Source organism: Drosophila miranda, chromosome XR, assembly GCF_003369915.1.
Source record: "Drosophila miranda strain MSH22 chromosome XR, D.miranda_PacBio2.1, whole genome shotgun sequence".
Classification (NCBI taxonomy): Eukaryota; Metazoa; Arthropoda; class Insecta; order Diptera; family Drosophilidae; genus Drosophila; species Drosophila miranda.
Window position 1 is genome coordinate 19,296,259 of NC_046674.1, and position 26,445 is coordinate 19,322,703.

A 26,445-nucleotide genomic window follows, 5' to 3' on the forward strand; every position below is an offset into this window, starting at 1 on the left:
AATTTGTACCGAAAAAAGCTTGAAGCTAGCGGCGTTCGCTGCATAAATCCGTTTAAAATCGCTGGCCCGGCCAACACCAACAGCAACAGCAACAGCAATGAAGCTGCAACTGCAACTGCAACTGCACCTCCAACTTCAGCTTCAACTTCAACTTCAGCTTCAAGAGTCAATCCTCAAACCCAAATCCGAACTGCAACACCAACGCAAGACGGAGAGCGTACACTCCATGGCCTGCGGTTGGGTTGGGACGGGTCTGGGGCTGGGGCTGGGGCTGGGGTCTGTGCGGGCGGCACTCTCTGCCACACGATGTACTGTACTCGTATATTGTACAATGGGAGTGATTTGGGTTCCACTGGACCGCAACCGTATGGTATCTGTATGAAAGCAATATGGTTTCTTCCTGGCAATGCGATTCCTCGATGTTCCTCCATTGAGCCCACAGTGGAGTATCCAGGGGGCTGTGGGATAGGATCGAGCCGTAGTGGTTTTATTAATGAGCTTAGACGCACGCTTCACAGCAGAAACGTCACCGATGAGAATCGATGTGGATCCAAAAACAGCTAAGCCAAAGAGCCATAAAGATTAGGCCACGCTGAAGAGCCCAAAAGGATGGGGGCGTCATTGGCGTTGGCAGCACAAGCACATCGCATATCAAAATGCCACCTCTGCGGTATCATGGCAATCATTATAATGTGAGTGGGATCATCGGATCGTTCGTGCCTACAATACATACATATATGTATGCATAATAGATATACATATGTACAATACTATGGGGGCGCTTGGGCAAGTGTCGCACGAGCAGAACGTGCCCGCCTTCATGGCCCATGGACTGGCTGCCATGAGGGATGGGATGGGTTGGGATGGGTTGGGATGGGCGAAGTAACGTCCATTTATTGTTCTCTTGTTTTGGAGTTGCGTTCGATTTTCTATGGATTTTGAATTATGCCAAATCGAATATATCAATTCCCCCAATGCCCCACCAGCGATCATTTGCTAAATACCATTAATCAATCTGATTTACATTTTGTTTTTATTTTTCCCATTTCAGCTACGTTATTCGGAGCGGGGGAATTCCAAGCCACCGCCAAGCCAATCCAAAATTCGTTGGTTTTTTACTAATTAATGGATCGATAGAGAAAGGTGAGTGACAGCATAACTAATGTCTAGGAGCCACCTACCGTTTGCCATTGAACTTGACTAGTGTGTGTGTGTGTGTGTGGTTCCAGTATTGCCCAAATTGGATGTTAATCGTTCACCAGATGCTATTCGATTGCCATTCCAAGACTCCAATCATCATGGGAAATGGGAGAACAATTATAAGTTTATTTGTTTATGGAAGGCGGACTATGCCATTCACCTGCCGCTGCCCGGCTGCCCGGCTGCCCGACTGCCTGCCTGGACACGAATGTCCAAATAATTACAGAGATTTTTCCCAATTACATCCGAATCGGTTATGCGGAGAATACGGTTTTCCACAGGCATTTATCACGGCTGACAGCCAGCCGAGACACGCCAAATCGCCGCCAGCAGCGGTCAGCACATAAATTCGCCGACAAACTCAATCAAAAAACGCGGTCTATACGGGTAGCAACTCCACACTCCACACACCACACTCCACACACCACACTCATTTTTTATTTTTTATTTTTTCTATATATTTTGGTAGGCAATTTTGTCGTGAATGCAAATTTTGTGTACACTTTTAATTAACGTTAAAGGTTGCCTTACAGCTCACAGTTGTTGGCGTTGTTGTTGTTTTTGTTGGTTGGAGATTTTCCAGCACTCGTTTGACTTTGGGGCTGGCTTTGAGTATGTTTTGGCTGTTTACTGATTAGCGAAAAAAGCAAAGTAAAATAATGGAAATAAAATCAAGAAAATCCAATATTGAATCACGAAATCGTACCCGTACCCGTGTACTCCATACATAATTTGCCTAATGTTTGCCTATGCTAATCGGGGACATTAATCAGACTTGTTAACAACATTGAGCACGAGTCGCGAAGGGGTCGCCACTGCCACTGCCACCGCCACTGCCACCGCCACTAAATGCCAAACAAATCAACAGTCGAGCCGAAATTACTTCATTTTTCGTAACTTAAATTGATGGATTATTAAATAAGAGGGGAAACACAGCGGCTCAAAAGAGTACAAAGCCCCCACCCAAGCCACCAACAATGGGCATACGAAATGAGAGACCCAATGGGAAATTCGATGACCGCTGGGGAGGTAGAAAAATTAAGAGTTTTTGGAAGCTATCAAGAGTTCGAACTGCAGACGATGTATTTTTTTATATTTTTTATCTGTTCTTAAAAAAAGCAAACAAAAATTATATTAATATATACCAGATTTATTTATTAATAATAATAATTATTATTTAATAATAATAAATGTTTAATAATAATAATCATAATTATTATTTAATAATATTTAATTAAATAATAATAATTTTTTATTTAATAATAATCATTATTTAATGATAATAATAATAATAATATTAATAATAATGACAATAATAATAATAATAATATTAATAATAATGACAATAATAATAATAATAATATTAATAATAATAATAGTAAAAATAATAATATTACAGTACAAGTTTTTTTTTCTTTAATAATTCCTTTAATTGGCCTAAAAGTGCTGCCTCCCACTTTCAGTCTCCATAAGTGCTCAGTCTCCATATAACCGTGGAATCCCCTTTCGCCCAAAGCCCCCCAAAATCAAAGCGAGCGCGCAGTAAATTTCCTCGTGGGCATCTATGTATCTCTGTATAACGCACGTGCCATCACACAAACAACAGCACAGCATCGGAACAACAACAACAACTACAGCAGCAGCAGCAGCACAATCCAATGCAAAAGCAACGAATTACAGAGCAAAGCGGAATGCAAGTCAAACAAAAGAAAGCTGAATAATGCCTCCGCCACGGCCGCAACAGCAACAATGGAAGATTCAGGAAAATAAGAAAGACCCGACGCACTATTCGCTTTTGAAACGGTTAAAGCGGAACCAGTTCCAGGCCCCAGCTTATGGAACGAAATGGAGTTTTGGAAAACTGATGAAAGACCCATGTTTTTATCCAATTTACAGCCGCGCGCCCCCCCCATCCCATCCGTAATTTCACTCTGTGGGATGTTTTGATACCCTGTATTCAGAGTAAGGGAATATATGTATCCACAGATGGCGAGGACTTAAGATCTAGGTTAGGTTCAGGCGGTAGCCTGGGGGAGTGATGAAACCCTCCTAAGCTCACTTGGACCTGTAGAAGGTCCGTTGTGATGACTTAAGATCTAAAAAGAAAGACAATGTATTAGGAAAACGCTTAGCCTCCACTTTTGAAGATTCATAAACCTAAAAAGTATCTACCAAACATACATAATTTCATTCGAGTGTAACCAAAGTCGTAATATCTGTCGTTTAAGCGTAGGGTTCGTTGAGCAGCTGATGCGGAGGAAGGTGAAGGGAGGGAGACGAGCGCAGATCAGGGTTTCGGTGGAAGCAGGAAAGGTGTCGAAAGCCAAGACAAATATTACACATTTAATTATGACAAGGTAGCGCTGCTTCCCCTCCACTCCACCGATCCACCGATCCAATGCTCCGCCTCTGCTTACATCGCATTGAATACACAGAAAATTCATCTGAAACTTTGTGGCTCTCTGGCTGGGGGCTGGGGACCTGCGGGGCTGGGACTGTGACTGTGACTTCTGCTTGACACTAATGCTTTTAATGATCCATGTTGTCGCTCAAGCTGAGGACGACCGACGCCCATTTGACTACCATTGTCTTTTGGCGTTGTCAGCATTATCAACTCGATCAGTGACTGGGCCAAACCCGACTCCCATGGGAAAGGCATGCTCAGAAGTTATGTAGTATTTAGTAGTGGTCATTTGTGGCATTCCCCTTGGCAGCACATTCACGCGTGACAGGCAATTTTCCGTTTAATTGCCGTTCGTTTATGGGAAATTTGCACAGAGAATCAATGTCATTCGAGGGAACAAAAGAATTAATTATTATATCCAGTTTCTTGTTTATTATTAAATAGCAGTTCCGAAAGATGTCTGTGGTATATGTTTCCTATTAATTTCTATCAATTTTGAATTGTCTAAGTTTTTCTAGACCTCTTCATTGCCAAGTCTGGGGACGCTGGATGTGTTTCCCCATTTGTGGTAAACAATCGCCGTGTCCTTGTACATTTGACGGTGCAGACGCAGCAGCTTCCGATTGGCCTTGAGGTACGCGTCCATGGACTTGGAGAGGCGGCCCACAAGGGCGTGGCGCACGTTATTAACGGTGCTCTTTTGATAGATATTGCCCCAGGATATCGTGCAGATCTGATCGTCCTGGCGACCGTCGAGGAGCTTGAGCTGATCCTCGATCTTCAGCATCCCTTCCTTCAGCTTTTTCTTTCCCTCGTTCAGCTGGCGCTCTTGGTTCTTTTGGTCCAACAGATAGTCGACGACGTCTTGGGGTAGGTACGGGAAAATATCTTCAACGGGCATAATTTTTGTGGTCTGAGAATTTCAGGGCTTGTAGCTAAACGAAATGTTTGTAGTTGAATGAGAAAAGGTATTTATTGAAGACCAGAATTAGCCTACTTTTCGGTCGGCTCGTCGATGTTTGATTTATCTACTAACACGGGGGTTTCTACGCTATAATAGATATTCCATATTCCATATTCCATATTTCTGTATTCTCTGTTTGTGCCTCTTCACACCTTCAATATTGTGAGGCTAGTCTCTGCGCCAAACAATGGATACCCACTAGTAGATCCAAAGCCCAGACAAGACAATGCCAATGCTAATCACATTAATAAATTATCCTCACCTCCGGTTCGAAGCCGCCTCATTCATTTGTTTCCATTGATTCCGATCGGATCTGTGTGCTTGTCGTGTAAATGAAATATTCTATTAGAGGGAATCGGAATCGGAATCGTCTTTGTGCCGTATTCATTGCTGAGGGGCTTGCAGTGGCGAAACATTAATTTTTTCTTCCCCGCTTTGATTTATTCAAATTATTTTAATGGCCTTTTGTGGTTTCCTCTATGTTTCCAATGTGCTAAATGGCAATACAAATTCCTCGAGTATATTAGAATTTGTCATACCTATTCTATACCCATGGTGTCTCGTGAATTAGTTGGAATTCTCTGAGATCAGTGGAGGGTAAATATTTATAAGCTACATACATATATGCTATATTTTCGCTGAGAAGGTTGTTTAATGCCAATCTGTACTGAAGCGTTAGCTGAAGTTTTTTAGACAGGTTTTCATTCCGAAACGATGAGTCCAAGATCAGTGGGGTAAATATTTATAAGATAAATGGGTTATATTCGTTGAGGAGGTTGTTTTCAAGCGCTGGCTAACGTTTGTTAGACAGGTTTGCATGATAAGAGGCTGGAGGGTGAAACCCCATCAAATGATACAAATTTCTCATAAGCGAACGGACACATGCCCATTCGCCACGACTGAAGTGACATTTTATTTGCGGAAGAAGAGTATTGAGAGCATCATTCACAAATCAATCACTAAGGATTGTAGCCAAGTATTTGATGCATTTCCTGAAGAACACAATGAAAGATCGCCGTAAAAAAGATCTGTGAAAAGTTTTCCTTGAACTCTTTATTCAATTTTTTTTCATTGGAATTACGTTTGAACTTGCTGTACGTATCGTACATAAATGAAACAAGTTTTCATAAGCCACTCTCTGGTTTCATATACGAGTGTTGTATGGGGAGAGTGTGCAGCCCCTCTGCACATAACATAAAAGACCACACGCGTCTCGGGTGCCATTTATGAGCATTTAATCCTTTTGGGCAGCCAACAATAGCCACGACAACGAGCAACCGAAAAAAGGGGAGCGTCTCAAGGGGCATTCTGGTTGGGTTGATTTATATGCTCGGTCATATTTCTATGGCTTTCACTGTCGCACATAAATATCATTTTGGTGTGAGAGAGACACCCACGGTCAAAGCCAAAAGTCAACGAAACAGTGGAAATTAACTCGAAATGAAGACATTCAACGAACGGATAAGGTCCGGTCCGCTCGGGTCCGGTCCGGTCCGGTCCGCGTGTAAGGTGTGCCAATCCAACAGAAATTTATGTAAATTTCTGTGGCTTCTGGATTGGGGGCTGGATGATTATCCAGCCACACCCACAGCCGAACTCTTTCCGATATTGGGCTTTATCCGACAATTAGCCACAAATTGTAAAAGTCATGAATGCATTGAAAGTTTCCAACTATTTCCCCTTACGGAGTTTCTCTAATTTCTTTTTGCTTTTAAGCCCAAGACCTCTTCGTGTGTGGCCCCCTCGGCCTGTTTTTTTTGTAGCAAAGGGCAACATCTGTACAATATCGGGGAACTTGTTCGGATTGTTGTATTCTTTTGCCGGTTGCTTGTTTTACAGCCAAAACATAAAGAAAAATTGCCCAAGACCCTTGTAAATGGGGGACTAGGCTACTGTTTAACCGGTTGGAGCGGGGGGGACTATGACCAGACTATGACCAGAGCACTGGAATGAAAGCGAAGCCTTCTTTAGACTGGTATATAAACATACTTTCCATCGCATTTGCACTCCAAAGGAAATTGTCAATTAGCTTTAAATTTCAAACGGAAATCAAAGTAAAGCTTCCGTTCTATTGTTTTGCAAAGTTTTCTTTTAGTCGGATACGCTTGAAGTGCCCCACCATTTAGGCAGAGATCATAGATCTCATTCCGACAAAGCAGGGAAAATCTGTTGAATCATTTCAGACAGCGGTGGGCACGTCCTTGCTCACGAGACGAACAAGCGAATGCCCGAGAGTTGCAGAAACAACATACATTGCGTGTGCTCAACTATTATTGAAGTATGACTTCGGGGTGGGATCTAATCATACGAGTATGGGAAGTATCATTAGTAGAGGTTGTTACTGCGTAAAAGGAAATACTCTTAAAAGCAGACACCCACAATGAGAATTCTATCCATGAAATATAATTGAAAGTGTCGAACTTTATATGGAATGGCAGCCACATAAACATGTTGTATGGCTGTTTTATAGACGATTGCCTCATTCAGCACTCGAGGAGAAGGAGGAGGAGGAGGGAGGCACTTGAGAACATTTGAAGCTCATGAGACAGAGAGACCAATTTGCACTTTAAATAAGATCCAACGGCTAATTTCCATTGTAGTGCGGCAGCTGTCAAGAGGAGGCCATTAAGAGACGAAAGGCGACATTTGCAGTTTAACAAAATGTACGATGCGATGCGATGCGATGCGAGTACTTAAATAATAAACACATATTGCATGGGCCTTAATTTGACAACTGAAAGGCATGAAATGACACAAGAGACAGCGACAGTGTCCGCTCATTAATCTGTCTGATCAAAAATAAAGAACGAGATCCAAAAAGTTGTAAATTGATTTGCTACCAAATATAGCAGACAGCTCGCTCCAAATATCATGTTATTTTTGAATTCGCCAAAAGCCAAAAGCCTAAAGCCGAAACCAAAACCAAAGCCAAAACTCAGGTCCCGAAAGCCACAGAAATGTTCATAAAAATCATTCATGGATCATTACGAGTATGGCAATAAATCTATGCGAAATATTTCCATTTGTGTTGGGGTGAGGGTGAGGGCGAGGGGGAGGGAGTTCAAAAGTGCTCAAAAGTGTTTGAAATGTGTGTTCCTTTTGGGCTCTCGCCGCATGATCGGAATATTTAATTTCCTAACTGACATCATTAGGAGCAGCACAGCAGGTGGAATTCGTATACGGATCCCAAATGTTTTCATCCATACCATACATCCATACATATGTATGCAAAAGCCAGGTTTTTGCATAGTAATATCCCACTTTCGGTAGGAATTGTGTTAAAACTTAAACACCAACAAAAATTATAATAAATTTGTTTTATTACAATAAATCGTCATTTAAATGAAATCATGGTTTCAAGCTGATTAATATGGAAATTGTGTCTACACAGTAGGGGTACTCAGGTGCCAGAAATGTTAACCTTTTTTCGCTTTTTATTATTTTTTTTTTTTGGGGAGCGGTGTGGGAAGCTGGCCAACACTCTTCAAGATTATTAAATATATATATATTTAATACCTACTAAAAATGCACCCTAGTCCCCCCTATGTCATAGATTATCGCTAATTTATTTTACAAATTAATGACTGCGCTTTCGAGTCGGTTATTTCGTTCATTTTGCCCAGCCATTTCCATATTTGATTTATGTATTTTATTTTCGACACTTTATTTGTTTCAACTTGAAATGTTTACACAATTTTCAGATGAAAAATGTAGCTTCAATTTGGGAATCAAACGGCCGCCGCTCTCGGATTTTCGAACTCGATTTCGGCGGAGCTCCCTTGGCTGGGTTATCGCCACTCAAATGGGTGTCATAAATATTTTGAATAACATTTCGTGGCTTGAGCTTGAACCTAGCTCATATTTTTATTGTCTAGTGATAAATTTGGGCAGCAGCTGATTTAATTTTCAGCTGAGTTTCAGTTTCAGTTTTAGCAATTGGATTCTTGTGACAGAATTTATGTTTTGATTGGTAATATTTTATGGCGTTTATGGAAGTTTTCTACTTTATTTTACGGCTTTTTCATGGAAAGTTGTTTAGCATATGCACCTCTGGGTATGGCCCTCTCTCTCTCTGTTTGCCTCATATTTTAATCACCACAAAATTAACTATGCCACACCAACGCATTTTAATTGTTTGAGGCAGCAACAAGGCATCAATTTATGACTCGCCTTGTGTCCCGCCAATAAAAAAAAAAAAGACACAAAACCAAAATCAAAATGCACTCAGAGCCCATGCCCCATGCCCCATGCTCCAGTCCCAGTCCCAGTGGAAGTGAGTCTCTTCTGGCACTTGGATTCGATGCGGTTCGATTCGAATCTTTCATTGGCTTCAATTCTATTTTAAGGTCTTTTCAATTTGCATGCTCAATCGATGATCAGCTTGATTGGACCCCATACATACACACACACTCTACGTAGATTTCTGCACTCTTTCCCATTTCCATTTCCATTCTAAATTTTATATGAATTTATTGGCTGAGCGTAAAAGTTTTTAGTGCTCGAAAGTGGATGGACTTCCTGTGGCTTCATTTTGGGATCTGGTGTAAGAGTATTTACAGCATTTGTGCTCTCCGAACCATAACAAAGATTGCTCATTTAGCTAGTTGGATAATTTAAATTTAATGGCTGGATATTTCGGAATTAGATTAGATTTTTGGGGTGAAAGTAGAGGCAGGAACACGAGAGGAGGAACAAAGATAAGTCTTTTACAATATATTGTACATATAGAAGTTTGCCCATAACAATTGATCAATTCATAAATATTCCATAAGTATTCCGTAGTCCAAAAATGATTTCATTATCTTAAAGGGTTCCCAAATCTATCGATATACCATCTCTTTTTCCCCTTATCTCCTGCCCTAAACAGTAATAATTCATTTTTCGGGGTTCAAACAAATGTCAAATGCAAATATTGACTAACGAAACAACTGAACCAACTGACTGTCAATCCACCCCTCAGTCACTCAGTCACTCAATCTCTTTCATACGGTGACCCCTCCATCTATCTGTTACCAAAAAAACTACATAAATGGAACCCTTTGTGGGTTAATAACAATATTGACAGGTGAAAACCATAAACTGCAGCGGAAGAGAGGATAAGCAGAGGAACGATAGGGAGAGGGAGACGGAGAAGGATTTGCAGTCGATAACGACATATAAGGAAGTGTAGACTTCCTTCCTTTTGGCAAATGACTCACAGTAGCACCATGCACCGCACTGAGTGACAGACAGGCGGAGGGACGGAGGTGGGAGATACTCGTGTAATGTGGAAACAAAGGAAACGCACATCGATACGATAGAGCTACCTGATGTGTTGCCATCGCAGTACCATCCCACATTAACATTACAATTGTCGGTGGGAAAGTTAGGCTGTAAATTATCAGTGGTGGTGTCTCCCCTTCCCAGATGGGAATTAGCTTCGATACCAACAGAAATTAGCATATTTAGCCACTGTATCTTGTGTGTGTGTCTGTGTCTCTGGAGGAGGAACTCTGGCCAAGAAATCCCGGACAATGGCTTAGGTAGCCCGTAAATTGTCATGGGCCGCAATGTTTTCGGCCTATGCTAATGTCTCGAACGTTCAACGTTCGGCTGCCCACACACTCGACTAGCTCTGGGGTTTCGTCTCGCCCATAGCCCAGAGCCCAGAGCCCAGATCGGTCTGAATGTTTGTGTATCCCTCGTGCTCGGGGTTCGTGGTTCGTGTTCGTGCCGTGGCATAAACAAAAACCGAACTGAATGCACTCCCGAGGATCGTGTTGCAGTTGCATGGATGGGCACGGCACTTTTGATTGTTGTGTTTTTGTTCTTTCTGTCCGGGACCAGCTGTGTTTTCACACTTACACTCGAAGTCAAGGTTGACAACGATCCCTGGACCCGGATCGAGAGTCGGAGCATCAAATCGAGTCGAAACCTTGAAACGGAATATCAAAAGAAGAACACAGCAGACAGCAGCTTTGGGCTGCGTTAATCCCAAAGGGTTTTTTACTTAAGAAGCTTCGGTTCAAGGTTCAGAAGATCACTTTTTGTCAGCAGACGCTCCAGTGACGGGGCCCGCCCTACCTTGCCTCTTAGGTGGCCATCTGCCCCTCCTAGTCGGTGTGTCTCCGCCTACTATGTTTTCCCTCTTATATTATTTAGATTTATCTTTTCCGCTGGTAATCGGAAACGAGGTTAATAATCATTTGGTTGGGTGCCTTCTCTATGATTCGATTTTAATGTTTCGAAAACCATTACCGACGATCCACCCAGATAGGATCTGTTGGTCTGGACTCTATCCGCCCTCGAGCCCCGACGACGCGCCGTAATGCTAATGTCAATTTGTCAGGCTACCAAATCGAGGCACAGCCACAACACACACAGCAAGTGACCGTCTCGCAGCTCTCATCTCTCATCTCTCTCTGTCTCTGTCTCTGTCGCGGCCGATCCTCAATGCAGAATACGGACTGCAGATCCTAAAGATTCTGAAGAGTCGTTGTCGTTGTCGCATGATATATGGGCGCCCTACCTACCCTGTTGCTTCTGCTGCTGCCGCTTGTAACCGCGCCCCATTAAACGGCGGGGGGAGTTCGAGTAAGTCAGGGGGGGCTCAAACTCAAACCCAAGCCGAAGCTTACCCGAAGCCGGTTCTTTCGTCGTCGTCGTCGTCGTCGACGGCGTCGGCGTCTTCGTGGGCAGAAAGCAGCTTGTTTCGCCTTTGCTTTGCTTTGCTCTTTCGCCAGTGTTATGTTTTCTCTTACTCTCTCGTTTCTCTGTTCGTTTTGCTGCCTCTCTTCGCCCATGTCATTGTCCATTATCATCGGCCTGACTGCCTGGCTGCCAGACTCTGGCTGCTCTGACGTTCACTTTGTTCCGACTCTCCGCGCTGACAACTTCGTATCCGCTTCGGCTCGCGGCGCGACTCTGAACTCAGAAGCAGAGGAGGAGAAAATAGAAGAAAAAACCCGTCTCGTATCGCCATCTCCGGCTCTGTGTGTGTCTATCTATCTGTGGCCGTTGTCAATGTTTTTTTTTTTTTTTTGTTTTTACCTCAACTAATCATAATGAAAACCCCGCTTTTCATCTCTGCTGTCGCAGCAAATTGAAAATTGTCCAAGAAACGATCAAAGAATTGATTCGAATTTTTTTTGTGCGTGGTGCTGTTGTGTTGTGCCCCGAAATGATCATCGGAAATACGCGCTCCAATCGATCCATCTACTTATCAACCAGCACATGCTGCTTATAATATACTGCTACCGATCTGTGGCTCGCTGCTTGCCAGAGAAGTTGAATGGAATAAAATATATATAATCTACATATTTTGCATGCTACGTGACTCTATAGGAAGTAAGTTCCATCGATCGATGATATGTTATCAGCGTTGTTTTTACCGAAACAAATTTACATAAGACATTTACATTTTGAGGAAATGTTTTACAACAAAAACGTACACACATTTTAATGATTTATCCTGTTCTCTTTCGTTGCAGCATGTTAATACTAAAATTTTCAAAAATGTCCCGCCTTAACGGGGCTCTGGAAGTGCTGCTACTGCTCTCCCTCTTAGCCTTGCAAGGCGCTCAGCCATCGACGGCCCTGATGATGGGCCGCAGCAGTGGTTACAACACGCAATCGAACTTTGAATTGCTGGACAACGATTCGCGATATATCTCATATCAAGGTAAGACGGTGGGCCGGAACGGGGCGCGGCGGTGCGGGGACTATCAAAAATGTTAACAAAAACTGTGTCAATTGCCAGGGCATCGAATCAATCAATGGGCAGCCAGGTACTTGAGCGTGGGCCCGTTGTAAATTGGGTTGATATCTGTCAGAGTGTTCCGTACTCTGCCACCTGTACTCCGTCCGTCCAAACAGACGGATAAGCATCCGACATGTAATCTTGCTCTCAGAATAGCCCCATTTCCAGAGTACCTCTCGTCTTTTAATCAGAAAAGGGCCTCGTGTTTTTCTCGAGTATTTTTTGGTGAAATATTTGCCGTCTCTTCGCCGTTTTTGCAACGGAATACGGCCTGGAAGTGCAAGCTTAGCTCAGAGTTTTGTTGACAATGATTTTAATTATTTGCTGTTGTGTGCTTATGTGGTTTTCAAGTTAAATATTAAAGTTCAATGGAAAATATGCGGAATTTCATTTGTTTATGGTGGGCGAGGAGCCCTTCAATGAAAGTGAAACATAAAACAATATTTATTTATTCGAGTACTGGGGGGCAACCCCGGTTCCATTTGCTCAAGCAAAAAAGCAAAAACCAACAAAATTATCCTCGATGGACCGCGATTTATCAAGAATTTACGCGCATTAACTTTTTGGTTGACATTTCATTTTTGCCCACATATGCTCTTTTTATAATAGAGATATGAGATCTTAAAGATCGATGCCAGAATTCAGATACCATCATATCGTAACAACAACAAGTGTTTTTTCTTCCTTCTTTTCAGATTTAATGTCAACCGCTAAACGATTTTACGATCCCGAAACGACTTGGTATTCAGAATTGCTATTCGATGTGGCCAGGAGCCAAGTTATAGTCGGTGCCAGGTAAGAATCCCCCGAATCTTATAATGTTAGAATGGGTTTCCGGTAAATTGAGTCACAGGACCAGTCACTGTGACTAGACGATTCCGATGAGTGGGTTGCCAAGAAAAAAAACCCCTTAACAAATAGATTTTCTCCCAAAGGCTATCAGCGAAAAACAAAAAACAAAAACCAAAAAGTATTGCATAAAGTTAAACAAAAGCCGAAGAAGTTAAACAGATGCAATGTGTATCTACAATGGGAACTGATAATGATAATGCTCTGCTGCTTCTTCTGGGCTACTTGCCACAGTGTGACGCAAGTTCCAAGAGAGAGACACAGTGCGGTACTAGTTGTACTACGGGGAATAAAAACGAAAGTGCACGCACGCACCTTCGGTCTTACCAAAATCTTGAAAATATCAGCAACCAAGCTTCGAACACAATAAAAACCCAAACCCCTCGACAAGAACTTTATCTCGAGTACCTGCCTGTGCTGGTGGCTAAAGGGAATAAATAAAGATAATTGAGTGTAAAAATAAGAATAAGAAACCGAAAACGAAGGGGAAAAGCGGAGAAAACAAAAAACGTAACCAAATAATATTGCCAAGGGACAGAGAGGGGAACAGGGCAAGGCAGAGGGAGAGGGAGTGTACGAGTAAGAGTACTCGTGCGTCTCTGCCTATTTGCTGAGCAATTTAATATACTACGAGTACGAGTACGGCATTTCTTTGCTTTTCATTTACGCGCGCTGAGAACTCGACGCGTCTTACTTTGGAGTTTGTTTCTCCTGTTACACCTCTGCCTGTGCCTATGCCCCTCTCTCACACTGTCCCATTTAGAGAACAAGCCCGATAAGCAACCACACACACACACACACACACACACACACTATAGTGTCGTCATAGTGCTGATAAACGCACCCATACAGGCACAGAGCCTTAACCCATTGGCTGCCATAGGGGGGAAGTCGTTTATCATGCATGCTGCTACCTTCCCCATGTCGTCAATCATTTGTCTCTGAGTCTCTCTATCTCTCTATCTCTCTGTCTCCGTTTCTTTATTCTTTTTTGATTTTTTTTTTTTTGTTTTTTTGATTAGTTATTACTTATTATTTTTAGACCCTTTTCTTACCATCTTTTTCCCACTCATCATATTTACAAGGCCTTAAATTATGGTCTCCCTGCTTCACATGTGTTGGCTTAGATAATGATAAGAGTGTTCAGAGATACTCGAAGGGCAGTTGCTCCACTTGTGGTGCATGATTGTGTGTGTGTGGTGGTGCCCCATTTGGCGGGGCCCATACATAACTAGGTGGGCAGATAGGCAAGTGGGCTTTATGAGCCGCATAAAATGTAATTTATTTTTATATAATGTGTAGGCTTAGGTGATAAAGCCCACTAATCAAAGGGACTAGACGGGTTACCAGCCACAAAGCTCTGATATTGAGAAAGTTACCAATGTTTTTTGAGCTTATTCTGTATTTTAATCTCTAATAAATCCATTTTTTATAGGGTTTCTCAAAATAGTAAAGAATACGTGTGGTTAGACCCCTTTGAAGACCCTCACGCACTCAAGCCACCGACTGACCCTCGGCGACCCTCGCCACTAAACCACAAATCATAAATGTAGATAATAAACCGCTCTCGCATAAAAGTTAACTAAACTAGAGATGCACAATTGTACAATTGTACAATTGTTTTATATGATTTGTGTGTGTATTTGCCCGCCACAGAAGATGATCTCTGTATGGCTGTGAGTGCATGCTCCTTGTCTGGCCTGCAGACACACTTGACACGACTGCTGGCTCGGATTACAGGGGCCGCCTGTAGCTAGTACACTACTCGCCGCCTGCATTTGATGGGGGGCGGGGGGTTGGGAATGGAGAATGGAGAATGGAACTGCAATTGGGAATGGGAATGGGACTCCTCGGGTTTACTTGTCCGTGTCCCATGACGAGTGACGAGGCAACCATCGCGTAATTTTCTGTCATGAGCAGAGAGGCAGGAGGCAGAGGAGGAGGAGGAGATGAAGTGCACTGGGATCAGGTCCCTCCATGCAACTGGCCGAAATTTGATATAGACTGCATTAAAATAATATGCCGTTTTGTTTTCGCTTTCGTTCGCTCGACAAGACCAGACCAGACCAGCAGCCACCTTTTTGTAAATTCCTATATACACATTTGTGTAGTACATATTGTATATATCGTATACATATGTATGTATGTATTTTTTCGGGAGGGTCGCTTAAACTGTTGTTGTGGCTTGTCGCAAATGGAGCATGCAAATGACCTGCTGGGAAGCATTTGAAATGTTTATACGATACTATACGATACGATACATATGGCCAAACAAAATATTGTATGTAATATAAACAGGAAGCATTATCCACACTTGGGTTATTGTTGATGATAGATTATGAGAGGAACGCATTTCGGATTTAGGATAAAAGAGTAACCTCCCAATCTAGTGTCAACCTAGTGATAGACCCCCATTAAAAGTAGATTAATTATCGAGGCAAATGCTTAAATATCTTATATCTCCAATTCTGAAGTACCTGAGATAGCAAGTATGTACAAGTGTTCCACCTGTGACAGCCGCCAAGAGATCAGTGGAGGCAGGGCAAGGGGGCAGGGACTGGGGCTGGGGCTGGGGCTGGGGCAGTCAACGTCAACGTTTGCGGCTACTGGAACTCACACGGACAACGAAATTGAAATCAAAATTAATCAAGCCATGTTGCACCAGAGCACCCAAACGCAGCCTCTCGGCCCCCACACAACATATTGTACTGCAGGGGGGGCAGCAGCAGCATAAAGGAGCAGTGGCAGGGGCAGTGGCTGGGGCTGGGGCAGGGGGCGGGCAAACATTTTGCATATTTCTATTAAAAACTCGGCAACAAAATGTCCATGTGAACGTGGAGTGTGCGACTCTTAAGCAGCTCCCAAGACTGACACACAGATATTCCGATTGAGATTGAGAGACCAGGAATGCGGCAGCGTAGGCAGATCGCGGTGGAAAAAATAACTGCTGCAGTTTTAACAGAGATTAGCAGCGGACAGTGCAACGGCAATTTTAATTACAAGTAAACCATATATACCCAATACGAGTACGAGTACGAGTACGAGTGTACACCGCCTCGGGCTGCCGCCAAGCAGGCGCTGGTGCCTAGACCGAACGCCCACGCGTCGTCGCAAGCTGGCGGCGGCGTCGGCGTCGGCGTCGGCGACGGCAGGCACTTGAGCAACAGCTTTGCCGGACAAACGTCAGACGACAGGCATGGCACCCCAGCCCCAGCTCCAGCTCCAACTCCACTTGTGCGCTGCGCTTACAAAAAGGCCTTTTTGTTATCTTGTCGCGTTTGTCGCTCAAATAAAAGTTGGCGGCGCAGTCACAGGCGCTGGCGCAAGGTGTGCAAAATATGCGAAAATTTTAAAGCTCAGACGCAGACACAGACGCGGACATACTCGTGCATGCCGTACACAGATGTATGTAGATCATATTTGTGTGTGTGGTGGATGCAAATGGGTCATGGCGCATGCGTTACAGTTTGGCTCGTACTTAAGCTTGATTTTTAAGGTTGATTGTTAAATTTCCCATGGATGGTGTCTTTTATTAATTCATATTCCTCCAATGATTGCTGTTAAACGATTTTGCACATGGTTTTGATTGCCAAATTAGTATCTCCTGCTTACGTGCCTGCCTGAAGGTGCGTTAAATTCTGCCTGGAAGCAAACACATGGGAACGCGTCTTTCATCTACATACATACATACATACATACATACATGCGCATCAGTCTATACTTGTATTTGCACGCACGCGCCCCGCTTAGATAGCATAGCCCCGCACCGCACCGCACCGCATCGCATCGCAAGTGAAAAGAGAACAAATTAAAAAGACCAACAAAACAAATGGCAAATAAAAGATAAGAAGTAGCTTGAGCCGATGCTCGGAGGGAGAGCGAAACATGTGTATCGGGCTCTTTTTCACACCTCAACTGAATATTTGCTGGCACCAAAGTGAGACGAAAGGTGAAAGAGGGGCAGAGAGGCAGAGCGAGGAGAAGTTTCTGAAAAGCAATGCTAATTGGCAAGGCCGTTGCTTATCGCTTAAGGTGCTGTTGTGGTTCTGCAAAAAGAAAGAGCACATTGAACTTGTAGGCCAGAGACACCATGGGAATAATGTAGTGAATATTTGACATAAATTTAAGGAATTTAAATAAAGTTTTCTTAGCAATTTGGACAATTCTAGCGGTGTGCACACACCACATTTTAAGCCCCATACTCGTGTGGATATTATGTGGTTCTATATCTGACTTATCGACGGTTCTGGTGGAAGATAACATTGGCAACTTATTAGTACTACTCGTACTCGTACTCGTACTCGTATACAGGTGTGACATATTTGTTTCTCTTTTTGTTCACGCTTTCAGCCATAAGTTGGCATAGCAAATGTAATCACACCGTTAAGACGGCACTTGTACAGTACACACACTATAGTACGCGTACGCGTTCGAGTACACAATCAGCACAAATAATTAATTTTTGCAGCCGTTAAGTCTGGGTGGGACTTTGGTTTTTCCCCCATTGGCATTTTGCACTATGGTTTGCACCTTTAATATTGTTTCTTTTTTGGTTTTTGTCGCAGTTGTAATATTTTACGATTACTACGCGACACTTGTCACGTCATTTTCATTAGCTAGAGGCGTGTTTTTGGCGGAAAGGCAACAGAGTTATTCAACATCCGTGCAAGTCCATAGATAGTCCATAGATAGCCCATGCTTTGAGGGTCTTAAAGGTAGATGCACTTGCAATCCTTCATTCGCAATGAGTGTGGCTTCTTGTTGAAGCGCAAGAATTACGAGGGTCTTATAAATTTATGGGTCTGTCCATAGTTCTACGAGTATATTGACTCAGTCCGTTCAAGGACTGGACCTTATCCAACTGGCTTTACAATGGTAAATAAATGCCCCCTTATGTGGACAAACCTGCACCTTGAAGTGGCATTAACTGTAGAATTAATTCTGAATTAAAGGAATATTCAACTGATCTTTTATCGATCTTTTTCGAACCTTAAATTCAAATATGAAGCCATTAACGAACCTCCCTTTGAAGTTGCATCTGCCAAAAGTGGCGCACACCTTTAGCTCCTCTTAGCCTGTTGACAGCTGCTCTTTTGGTTGGGGAACACGCGAAGGGCGTTGGCAGTCGTCTGTCGATGCTTTTTTTTTTTTCATTCGATTTTGCAAATGTTGGCATGTTTATTACCTCATCACGTACCGCTTAAGTCGCACACGCAGTGGCCGGCGCAGCGGCCTCAGGTTACCACCTGAGCCATAGCCCGGGATGGGGATGGGGATGGGGATGGGGATGGGGATCGGACTGCCACGCGCCATTGCGCCAGCTGCAATATGACTGATTGATATTGGGCGAGAGAGCTGGGAGCTGGGAGCTGGCTGACGACAGCTTTGGCGATCGCTTGCCCAACACTGGATTCAATTTATATCCTAAGGCCGCTAAACAGCCTCAACCGACCATTAGACGACTGTGGGCCGAGAGACTGCGTCTTGGCGATGTATGTATAGTATTTCTCTGTTGGCGACTAGTTAGTTGGCTTTATGGCGACGTCTAGTCGGCGGCATTCCTTCTCAAGCCCAAGCACGGCGGCGTTCTCCATTCCACACTCCACTCTCCACTCTCCACTGTCCACTGTCCATTCTCCAGATACCAAATGCCGCTGCCGCTGCTGTCCAGCTTGAGATGTAACCATTTAACGATTGCCTCTCGCGCATTCGAATGTGCACTTGATCTATTGATCTTCGTGTTCGTTTCACGAAATGCGCGTGGCGTAGCACAGTGGTTGTCTTGGAGTTAGTCTTGCGACAGTGGTACCAAAAGCGGCATAGCTTTGGCCCAAGACGCACCAGCGAATGCTGCAAAGGGAATGCCCGAGAATTGACAAAAAAACAACATACATGTCGTGTGCATGACGCGACACAATGATGCTTGAACAAGCTTACATGCTTGCAGTAAAGCTGTCATAGAAAATATCTTATCGATGCCTAACCCTCGTCTATGCCTACGGCGAAGCCTAGGAGAGTGCGCCCACAAAGAGTTTGCCAATTGCCAATTGGCGACCACTGTGCAGGGGCCGGTGTCGGACCAGGCCAAGTTTCGTTACCAGTTTGCCTTGCAGTTCAATGCACTGGCGGCCAACCAGTTCAAAATTATGACAGCTGATGGGGATGGGGTTGGAGCCAAAGCCAAAGCCGGAGCCGGAGCCAGAGCCAGAGCCGGAGTCTGTCTCAGTCTCATTTGTTAACAATTGTGGGCCGTCTCTCTCTCTTTAACTGTTACTGTTAGCCTATTACATTCCCCCGTCCGTCACTGCTCACCCCCCAGATTATTCAGTCGACTACAACATTTGCAACATTTTATCTTGACTCTTTGCAGAGACACCTTGTACCGCATGTCTTTCGATCTGGAGCCGCTGGAGCGGGCCAGCTGGGAGGCGACGCCGTCGCAGATAGCCATGTGCCAGGCAAAAGGCCAGTCGGAGCGATTGTGTCGCAACTTTGTGCGCGTGCTCCACAGCTACGGTGAGAACCAACTGTACGCGTGTGGGACGAACGCCTTCCAGCCGAGCTGTTCGTGGCGCCAGGTGAGTGGAAAGAGTGGTCGTTGTGGCGACACCAAGTGACGCGACAGTCCACCAACATCAGCAGCAGCAGCAGAAACTAAACGAGCTCCGCTCCCTTTCCCTTTGCAGATGGAGAACCTAACCGTCAGCAGCGTCGACAGCGGCGTGGTCAAGTGCCCCTTCCATCCTCAGGCGAACAGCACCAGCCTTCTGCAGGCCAACGGCAACATGTTCGTGGCCACCGCCACCGACTTCTCGGGCAGCGATGTGGCCATCCTCCGCACGGGATTGCAGTCCAACAAGGTGTGTGATGATCCTTTCCCACCATTGAATCCATTGCAACCTATTCCATTCCAGCGCTTCCTTCGCACCAAGCAGTACAACAACAACTGGCTCAATGGGGCACAGTTCGTGGGCAGCTTCGAGGCCGGAAACTTTGTCTACTTTCTGCTCCGCGAATCGGCAGCCGAGCACATGACGTGCGGCAAGGTAAGAGACTGCCTCCCAAGCGTAACGATCGCCCTCTAAGTCCAGCTGTGATTCTTCCTTTAGGCAATTTATTCACGCATTGCTCGGGTCTGCAAGAACGATGCCGGTGGGGGCCAGCTGCTGCGTGACAATTGGACATCGTTCCTGAAGGCGCGGCTCAATTGTTCGCTGCCTGGCGAATATCCGTACTACTTCGATGAGGTGCAGGGCATGACCTATGCAGAGTCCGAGCATGTGCTCTATGCCACCTTCCGAACCTCGGGGTGAGTGGCGAAATACTTTAAGGGGAGCCACAAACTAATGACTGATTACCCACCCCCCACTCTAACACAGATCTAGCATCTATGGGTCGGCTGTGTGCGCCTTCAACCTCAGCTCCATAAACGAAGCCTTCGACGGGGCCTTCAAGCATCAGGAGCATGCCGATGCTGCCTGGACAACGGTCAACACGCCACAGCGGAGTCAGTTCCAGTGCGCAGGAGGCACCACCGGCTTTGGCCACCTGCTGGAGAGCTCCCGCTACCAACTGATGGACCAGGCCGTCCAGCCCATTGGCGCCCAGCCCCTCTATCACTCGAAGCTGGAGCAGTTCGGGCGCATAGCCCTGGACATACTGAATACCAAAACGGAACAGATTCATGTGCTCTTCGTGGCCAGCAGCGGGAACCACATCAAGAAGCTGTCGGTGAAGTACGTCAATGGCGGGACACAGACCTGTCTGGTGGAGCTCTGGCAAGCAGACGACACCGGCAGCAGTGTCCTCCTCAACATGGCCTATCTGAAGGTCAGCGACTCGCTCTATCTGGGGACAGATCTGGCCTTGACCCGGGTTCCCGCTCAGCGCTGCAGTCGCCATGTGTCGCAGTCCAGCTGCCTCAACGCCATGGATCCCTATTGCGGCTGGAACGAGCTCGTCGAGCGCTGCATGCCCCAGCCGCTCGACTCCTCCGGGTTCCAGCACTGGCAGCAGGCCCCGCAGCTCACGTGTCCAGTGCTCAATGCCCCCATTGACGGTGGCTGGTCGACGTGGAATCCGTGGAGCGTTTGTCAGCAGCACGAGGAGACCGATAGCAACTGCCTGTGCCGGGATCGCAGCTGCAACAACCCGCAGCCACAGCATGGCGGGGCTAGCTGTGAAGGGATCAGCACGCAGGTGACGAACTGCACCCAACACGGTGGCTGGACGGAGTGGTCCGCGTGGTCGCAGTGCTCCCAGACCTGCGGCATAGCGGTGAAGATTCGTCGCAGGACCTGCGGCAATCCCCGACCCGCCCACGGCGGACGCACCTGTGTGGGATCGGAGCAATCGGAGATGTATTGCCGTCACTTGCCGCCCTGTCCGGTGCCCAAGCCCCCGTCGGTGGACGGTGGCTGGGGACCTTGGGGCGAGTGGAGCGAGTGCAGTGCCCAATGCGGTGGAGGTTTCCGCATGCGACGTCGCGAATGCAACGATCCGGCGCCCCTGAACGGCGGGCTCGACTGCCCCGGCTGCCGGCTGGACTACGAGGACTGCAACATGCAGAGCTGCTCGGAGGTGCGTAAGCTCAGCGCCTGGACGCCCTGGCTAACGCTGCCGACGGGCAGTGCAGGCAATTCCAGTGAGTCGCCCCACATTGAGCGTCGGTACCGTTATGCCTGCCGTGCCACCAGCCCCGACGCCAGCTCCGTGCGCATCAGCCTGGCCAAGGAGGAGTCGCGGAGCTGTCACCAAGACGGCAGCTGCCAGAGGCATGGCGATCATGGCGAGACAGCCGATACGGAGTCGGACTGGTCTCCGTGCAGCGTCAGCTGCGGCGGCGGCACCCAGCAGCGTCAGCGAGGTCGAGGCATCCAGAACCGGGCGTGCAATCTCCAGGAGTGCCCCACCGACGATCTGCAGCCCAGCAACAGCATCGACAACGAGCTGGAGCACGAGTGGGGCTGCTGGTCGGAGTGGTCAGCCTGCTCGGTCACCTGTGGCCTGGGAGTGCGCAGGCGAACGCGTCGCTGCCTGGGCGGACATGAGCGGCTGTGCAAGGGTCGCGCTCTGGACGAGCAAAAGTGCGAGATGGTGCCTTGTGAAGGTTTGTTTTGTTTTCTTACCCTTTGCTCAAGTTGTGCTGATCTTAACGTCGCTTTGTGTTTCGTAGATTTTCTTGGATGGAGCGCTTGGAGTGAGTGGTCGTCGTGCTCCAGTGATGGCATACGTCTGCGGCATCGTCGCTGTCTGATGGAACAGCCCACGTCCGTGGAGTGCCGTGGGGCAGAGTTCGAGAAGACCGCTTGCATGCCCAACGAGTGCGGAGGTAAATACACTGAATGAATACTCCCTAAAATGTTCCATGCTTATTTGTACGTTTTATTTTTTATGCTTTGCAGAAGTGCAGACGGCCTCCTCAGCTACTCTGCCCATTGTGATCGGGGTCTGCGTACTGGTGACTGTGGCCTGCTGTCTGGCCACCTACAGATTCACGAAGCAGCGCTTCCTGCTGAGTGCCGAGGAGGCCCTGAATAAGACAACGACAACGACGGCCAGTTTTGATACCTATCCCAATCAGTACTCCAGTCTGCCCACCAAGGATGTAAGCCTAACCCCAGCGAAATGCAACACAGAAAGAGCGTCTAGAGTCTAATGAATGAATGTTTTCTTCCAGCAGTACTATGATCAGCGCCCGAAGCGGCAAAGCAGCTTCCGCATGCCCGCCAAGACGAGCAATGTGGGCAATGGCACACTGAATCGGAACCACAATATGCATCACAACAACACGCCCAAGGTGCTGGCCAAGACGTACAATGACTGCGAGACGGGCACACTAAAACGGCAGTCGGCACTCAACAATTGCCGAGCGAACATTGACGATGAGAAGTTCTAGAGCTCATCCTCATCAGCCCAAACTGTGCCATCATTTGCCATGATCTACTTGCTGTCTATGGAAATGTTACAACGATTATGAAACCATTTTGCACACAATCGATGCAGTTGCAAAAAGTTCCTTCTCTGACTCACATTGAGTCGTGTTATTTAAGTTAATTGAGGTAGTTGTGGATCTAATTAGTTTTACCATGTAATACGTATCTATCGGATAAGTAATGTAATGATAAGTGTGTCGAAAGATTCGTTGAACAAGTATTTTAGTTTGAGTGCGTTTCAACCCATTCCCATTCGACATTTTCGATTCTAGGTTATTTCATTTCGTTATTGTTTTCACATTTTCGATTATCCTTCACATGATTATTGCCCCCTCCCCCACCCGCCCTTCTTGTAGATATTGTCATTTTTTTTATTTTTTTTTTTATTATTGTTCCCTCTTTAGTGTAGTACGATCAAGAAACGACACTAAGTATGTGTGTATAATCAAACAAAACAAAAGGCGAGACTGAATGTTAATATTTTTGTAGAAAATTGCTTATCCCAAAATGTATGCCATGCAACACAACCAAGAAAACGTTTTCATGGAGAAAATTCTGCTTATAATTATAATTGATTCGCATTTAAATTATCATATAATAGATAGTGACCAAGCCTAAGTAAGCAGATATTATTTTTAGTCTACATTGTAAGAAATATCGAACAATACATAAGGAGTTTTATACTAACCGAAATGAAAATTCCCATTCTACAATTTTTGCCTATATAAAAACTCCGACTGGCTATAAATAGGCTAGAACTGTGCAAACAACTTCAGGTACAAGTATATCTACATCGAAACAGCAGTTTTTGGCATCTCTCTTAAGATCAAGGGAATCTTTAAAGAACCCCTGCTAAATCTTAAATGAGGATACACGGCATTATATCGAATATTTTCCTGTGAGAAGTCAGACTAAAGTTCAATGAAAGAAATATCAGAATACGAGTAGTAGAGAGCATTGATGTGTTTATTGCTTTTCATAGGGGATTTCCTGCTTTTCCGCAACTATTTTAATCAGTGGATTCAGTGGGAGTAACGGGTCCGCGAGTGGGGCGCGTCGGACGACGCGTGCGGGGAGTGGGTCGAGTACGGGGAGGGCGTGTTGTTGGACCAGACTGAAGAGCTCTAAGGACATTGTCGCAGGAGAGTGTTTGACAGCGCACTAGAGTCACTGGAAATATAATAAAAGGATATTAATCGATCAATCAGGAATGTCATTAGAAATACACTCCGGGCTATCCTCGTGGACTTACATTGGCAGGTGGCATTAGCCAACTGGCAACGGGTGATATTACGCCAACGACGGTTACTCCTACGGCACTGGCTGTTAAAGGCAGCAGTAACATCGTTGGTACTTCCCAGACGGTTCTCATTGCGTAGACATTTTGCGTTCTCGCGCTGGCAAATCTCGCGGCCGCGCGGGGATATCGTCGTCTCCTGGCTGGCCACGTAAATGCAACCGATAGCTAGAACTTAAATACGTTAGAATCTTCTACTGTGCAACTGTGGACTCGACTCCTAGATTCTCACCCAATAGCAAAGCAATTTTCCACATTTTGGTGTTGTTACGAAAAACTCACGCTCAAGTTCTGTGCTGGAACAGTGCTGACACTTGGGCTTTTATAAAGGCCTGGAAATATTTTGGGAAACAGCTGTTTTCTCCGTATAGAACAGATTCCATTATTACGCACGGAACAACGGTGCATTCAAATGGCTAAAAGACAATCAACTCGCATTGTGAAACATTTCCTTTAAAGATTTTTGAGTTTTTGTTCTCGTTGCACTTGTGTTTCATAATCTTTATGGCTGGCTTGTATATAAAGGGTTCGACGTTGATTGGGTCTTCAGTAGTTATCAGGACAAGTAGTTCTCAGCAACAACAAATAAACCGAGAGAATGAATATCAACATAGTTTTGGCTTTATTCGTTGGTAAGTCCGTATAACAAATCAAGGACCAATTTCGGCACTATCCCAAGCTATTATTGTCATTTAAAGTCCTCTGCCTGACCTTGATATCTGGTCAGAGGGATGACTGCGAGGCACTGCGACGCGCATGCGAAACTTGCTCGAGTAGTTTGAATAATCCGTCGGATCGTAACCTACCCACTTTGAATGCGGAGTGCAGGCGGAAGACTCGTAATACCTGGATTTGGCGCAATGTTAACCGATGCGAGCTTACCAGATTGAATTGTATAGGTAAGTCGATTTTTGTTTAAATTGTGGACTACTGATTCTAAGCGAAATTATTTGTGTCTAAAGGATCCAACCGTCGCATGAACTGTGCAGATATTGCTGAGCTTGCTAGAATGCAGCGTGTCAGGACCTGAGGAACTGTTGACAACTGATATAATTATAATTCAAAATTAAATATACAAGAGAGCATTGAAGTAAAAACAAAGGTGTTTATTATACATTATACCCAGTACTCAAAGAGAGCTAAAAAACTCTGGTAAATGACGTTTGAAAATAATGTGCAACGTTGATCGCTCACAAAAACTATCGAAACTTGCAATTCGATAAGTGTCATGTGCCGTCTCTAAGCATGATCACTTTTTCCTACAATCGATAGTTCCATTGTTCGTTTTGCAACACTTGTAGCCAAACCACTTGAAAGGCGTACGAGATATAGGGTACAGAGGCAAACAGTATTTTAAAGATAAGCAAGTAAAAATCTTCGGAAGGCTATATCTCAGGAGAATAGGGCCATGATTTTTTGCGAAAATCGTGAGAGAACTCATGTCCTTTTTTCTGATGCCAATCGGTTGGCAGGACTCTTCTGATCACGAAAAGACATGCCGCGCCCTGATCGGCCCATAAATAGCCGAGATATAGTCAATGAATTAGTGAAACTTAAATCCGATGTCAAATGGCCGAAAATGAGAAATTTCCAAGCTCGGCACCAGGCGAACAGAAATCAGCAGAAAGCCACTTGGCTTTTGATCGACCCCAAAAGTATGCTATGTATAAATTAAAGTTTTCCCTGTAACTGAAAGTATGCAACCAAAAATATTGCATTCGATAAAGCTGCCTTCTGCTAATTCCTGTTCGCCTGGTACCTCGGTCTGAAATTTTCTTGTTTTCGGACATTTGGGCGACTGCAAATTGAGGATTGGTTGTTGTTGTTGTTGTTGTTGTTGTACAAAAACTGACAATAACAACAAATGACAACAAGCCAGCTTTGCTTTCTTCTTTTCTTCGTTATTTTTAGTCCGATCCGGACGTGCGATGGCTTCCTGTGATTGGAAGAAATTCCTTGATTTGATGGAGTCCTTATCAAGGATAAAGGATCAAGAATATTTTCTCGAGTCGTGTGTTATCTCCGTTATTTGTGGGCCGATCTGGTCGTTCCATAAGT

The 26,445-nt window shown here is 45.2% G+C and overlaps 4 protein-coding genes and 1 long non-coding RNA gene across 8 annotated transcripts; 2 read left to right on the forward strand and 3 right to left on the reverse strand.

The window, feature by feature from the left end:
- Positions 1-1,025: 1,025 nt before the first annotated feature.
- LOC117186765 lies at positions 1,026-1,530 on the reverse strand. Its single transcript, XR_004471676.1, has 3 exons — positions 1,361-1,530; positions 1,182-1,287; positions 1,026-1,118 (listed from the first exon to the last, which is right to left on the reverse strand). It is a non-coding gene; the product is annotated as an uncharacterized LOC117186765 (long non-coding RNA).
- Positions 1,055-23,789, forward strand: LOC108151545 (semaphorin-5A). Of its 3 annotated transcripts, none has more exons than XM_017280205.2 (11): positions 1,055-1,143; positions 12,038-12,228; positions 13,002-13,101; positions 19,526-19,733; positions 19,842-20,015; positions 20,070-20,201; positions 20,265-20,464; positions 20,535-22,264; positions 22,331-22,486; positions 22,560-22,762; positions 22,835-23,789. In XM_017280205.2, the coding sequence occupies exons 2-11, from the start codon at positions 12,039-12,041 to the stop codon at positions 23,051-23,053; spliced, it is 3,312 nt and encodes a 1,103-aa protein (XP_017135694.1). In that variant the 5' UTR covers positions 1,055-1,143; position 12,038; the 3' UTR covers positions 23,054-23,789. The 3 variants fall into 3 exon arrangements, with proteins under 3 accessions (XP_017135694.1, XP_017135696.1, XP_017135695.1); XM_017280207.2 differs by having other exon boundaries at positions 22,838-23,053; XM_017280206.2 differs by lacking the exon at positions 1,055-1,143 and adding an exon at positions 11,403-11,894.
- Positions 4,119-4,505, reverse strand: LOC108151552. Its single transcript, XM_033387755.1, has one exon. The coding sequence runs from the start codon at positions 4,503-4,505 to the stop codon at positions 4,119-4,121; it is 387 nt and encodes a 128-aa protein (XP_033243646.1).
- Positions 23,790-24,031: 242 nt separating the features above from the next.
- On the reverse strand, positions 24,032-24,746 carry LOC108151551. Of its 2 annotated transcripts, none has more exons than XM_017280218.2 (3): positions 24,620-24,746; positions 24,343-24,555; positions 24,032-24,260 (listed from the first exon to the last, which is right to left on the reverse strand). In XM_017280218.2, the coding sequence occupies exons 1-3, from the start codon at positions 24,642-24,644 to the stop codon at positions 24,100-24,102; spliced, it is 399 nt and encodes a 132-aa protein (XP_017135707.1). In that variant the 5' UTR covers positions 24,645-24,746; the 3' UTR covers positions 24,032-24,099. The 2 variants fall into 2 exon arrangements, with proteins under 2 accessions (XP_017135707.1, XP_017135706.1); XM_017280217.2 differs by having other exon boundaries at positions 24,343-24,561.
- A 142-nt stretch (positions 24,747-24,888) lies between these two features.
- LOC108151553 lies at positions 24,889-25,485 on the forward strand. Its single transcript, XM_017280220.2, has 3 exons — positions 24,889-25,019; positions 25,086-25,286; positions 25,350-25,485. Exons 1-3 carry the CDS (start codon positions 24,986-24,988, stop codon positions 25,415-25,417), a joined length of 303 nt encoding a protein of 100 aa, XP_017135709.1. The 5' UTR covers positions 24,889-24,985; the 3' UTR covers positions 25,418-25,485.
- Positions 25,486-26,445: the final 960 nt, after the last annotated feature.

Coding starts and splice junctions, on each gene's coding strand:
- LOC108151552 (XM_033387755.1), bottom strand. CDS start 4,505: ATGCCCGTTGAAGATATTTTCCCGTACCTACCCCAAGACGTCGTCGAC.
- LOC108151545 (XM_017280205.2), top strand. CDS start 12,039: ATGTTAATACTAAAATTTTCAAAAATGTCCCGCCTTAACGGGGCTCTG. Junction 13,102..19,525: donor CAAGTTATAGTCGGTGCCAG/GTAAGAATCCCC, acceptor GACTCTTTGCAG/AGACACCTTGTACCGCATGT. Junction 20,016..20,069: donor CGGGATTGCAGTCCAACAAG/GTGTGTGATGAT, acceptor ATTCCATTCCAG/CGCTTCCTTCGCACCAAGCA.
- LOC108151551 (XM_017280217.2), bottom strand. CDS start 24,644: ATGTGGAAAATTGCTTTGCTATTGG. Junction 24,562..24,619: donor GAAAATTGCTTTGCTATTGG/GTGAGAATCTAG, acceptor AACGTATTTAAG/TTCTAGCTATCGGTTGCATT. Junction 24,261..24,342: donor GGCTAATGCCACCTGCCAAT/GTAAGTCCACGA, acceptor TTATATTTCCAG/TGACTCTAGTGCGCTGTCAA.
- LOC108151553 (XM_017280220.2), top strand. CDS start 24,986: ATGAATATCAACATAGTTTTGGCTTTATTCGTTG. Junction 25,020..25,085: donor AGTTTTGGCTTTATTCGTTG/GTAAGTCCGTAT, acceptor TGTCATTTAAAG/TCCTCTGCCTGACCTTGATA. Junction 25,287..25,349: donor TACCAGATTGAATTGTATAG/GTAAGTCGATTT, acceptor TTGTGTCTAAAG/GATCCAACCGTCGCATGAAC.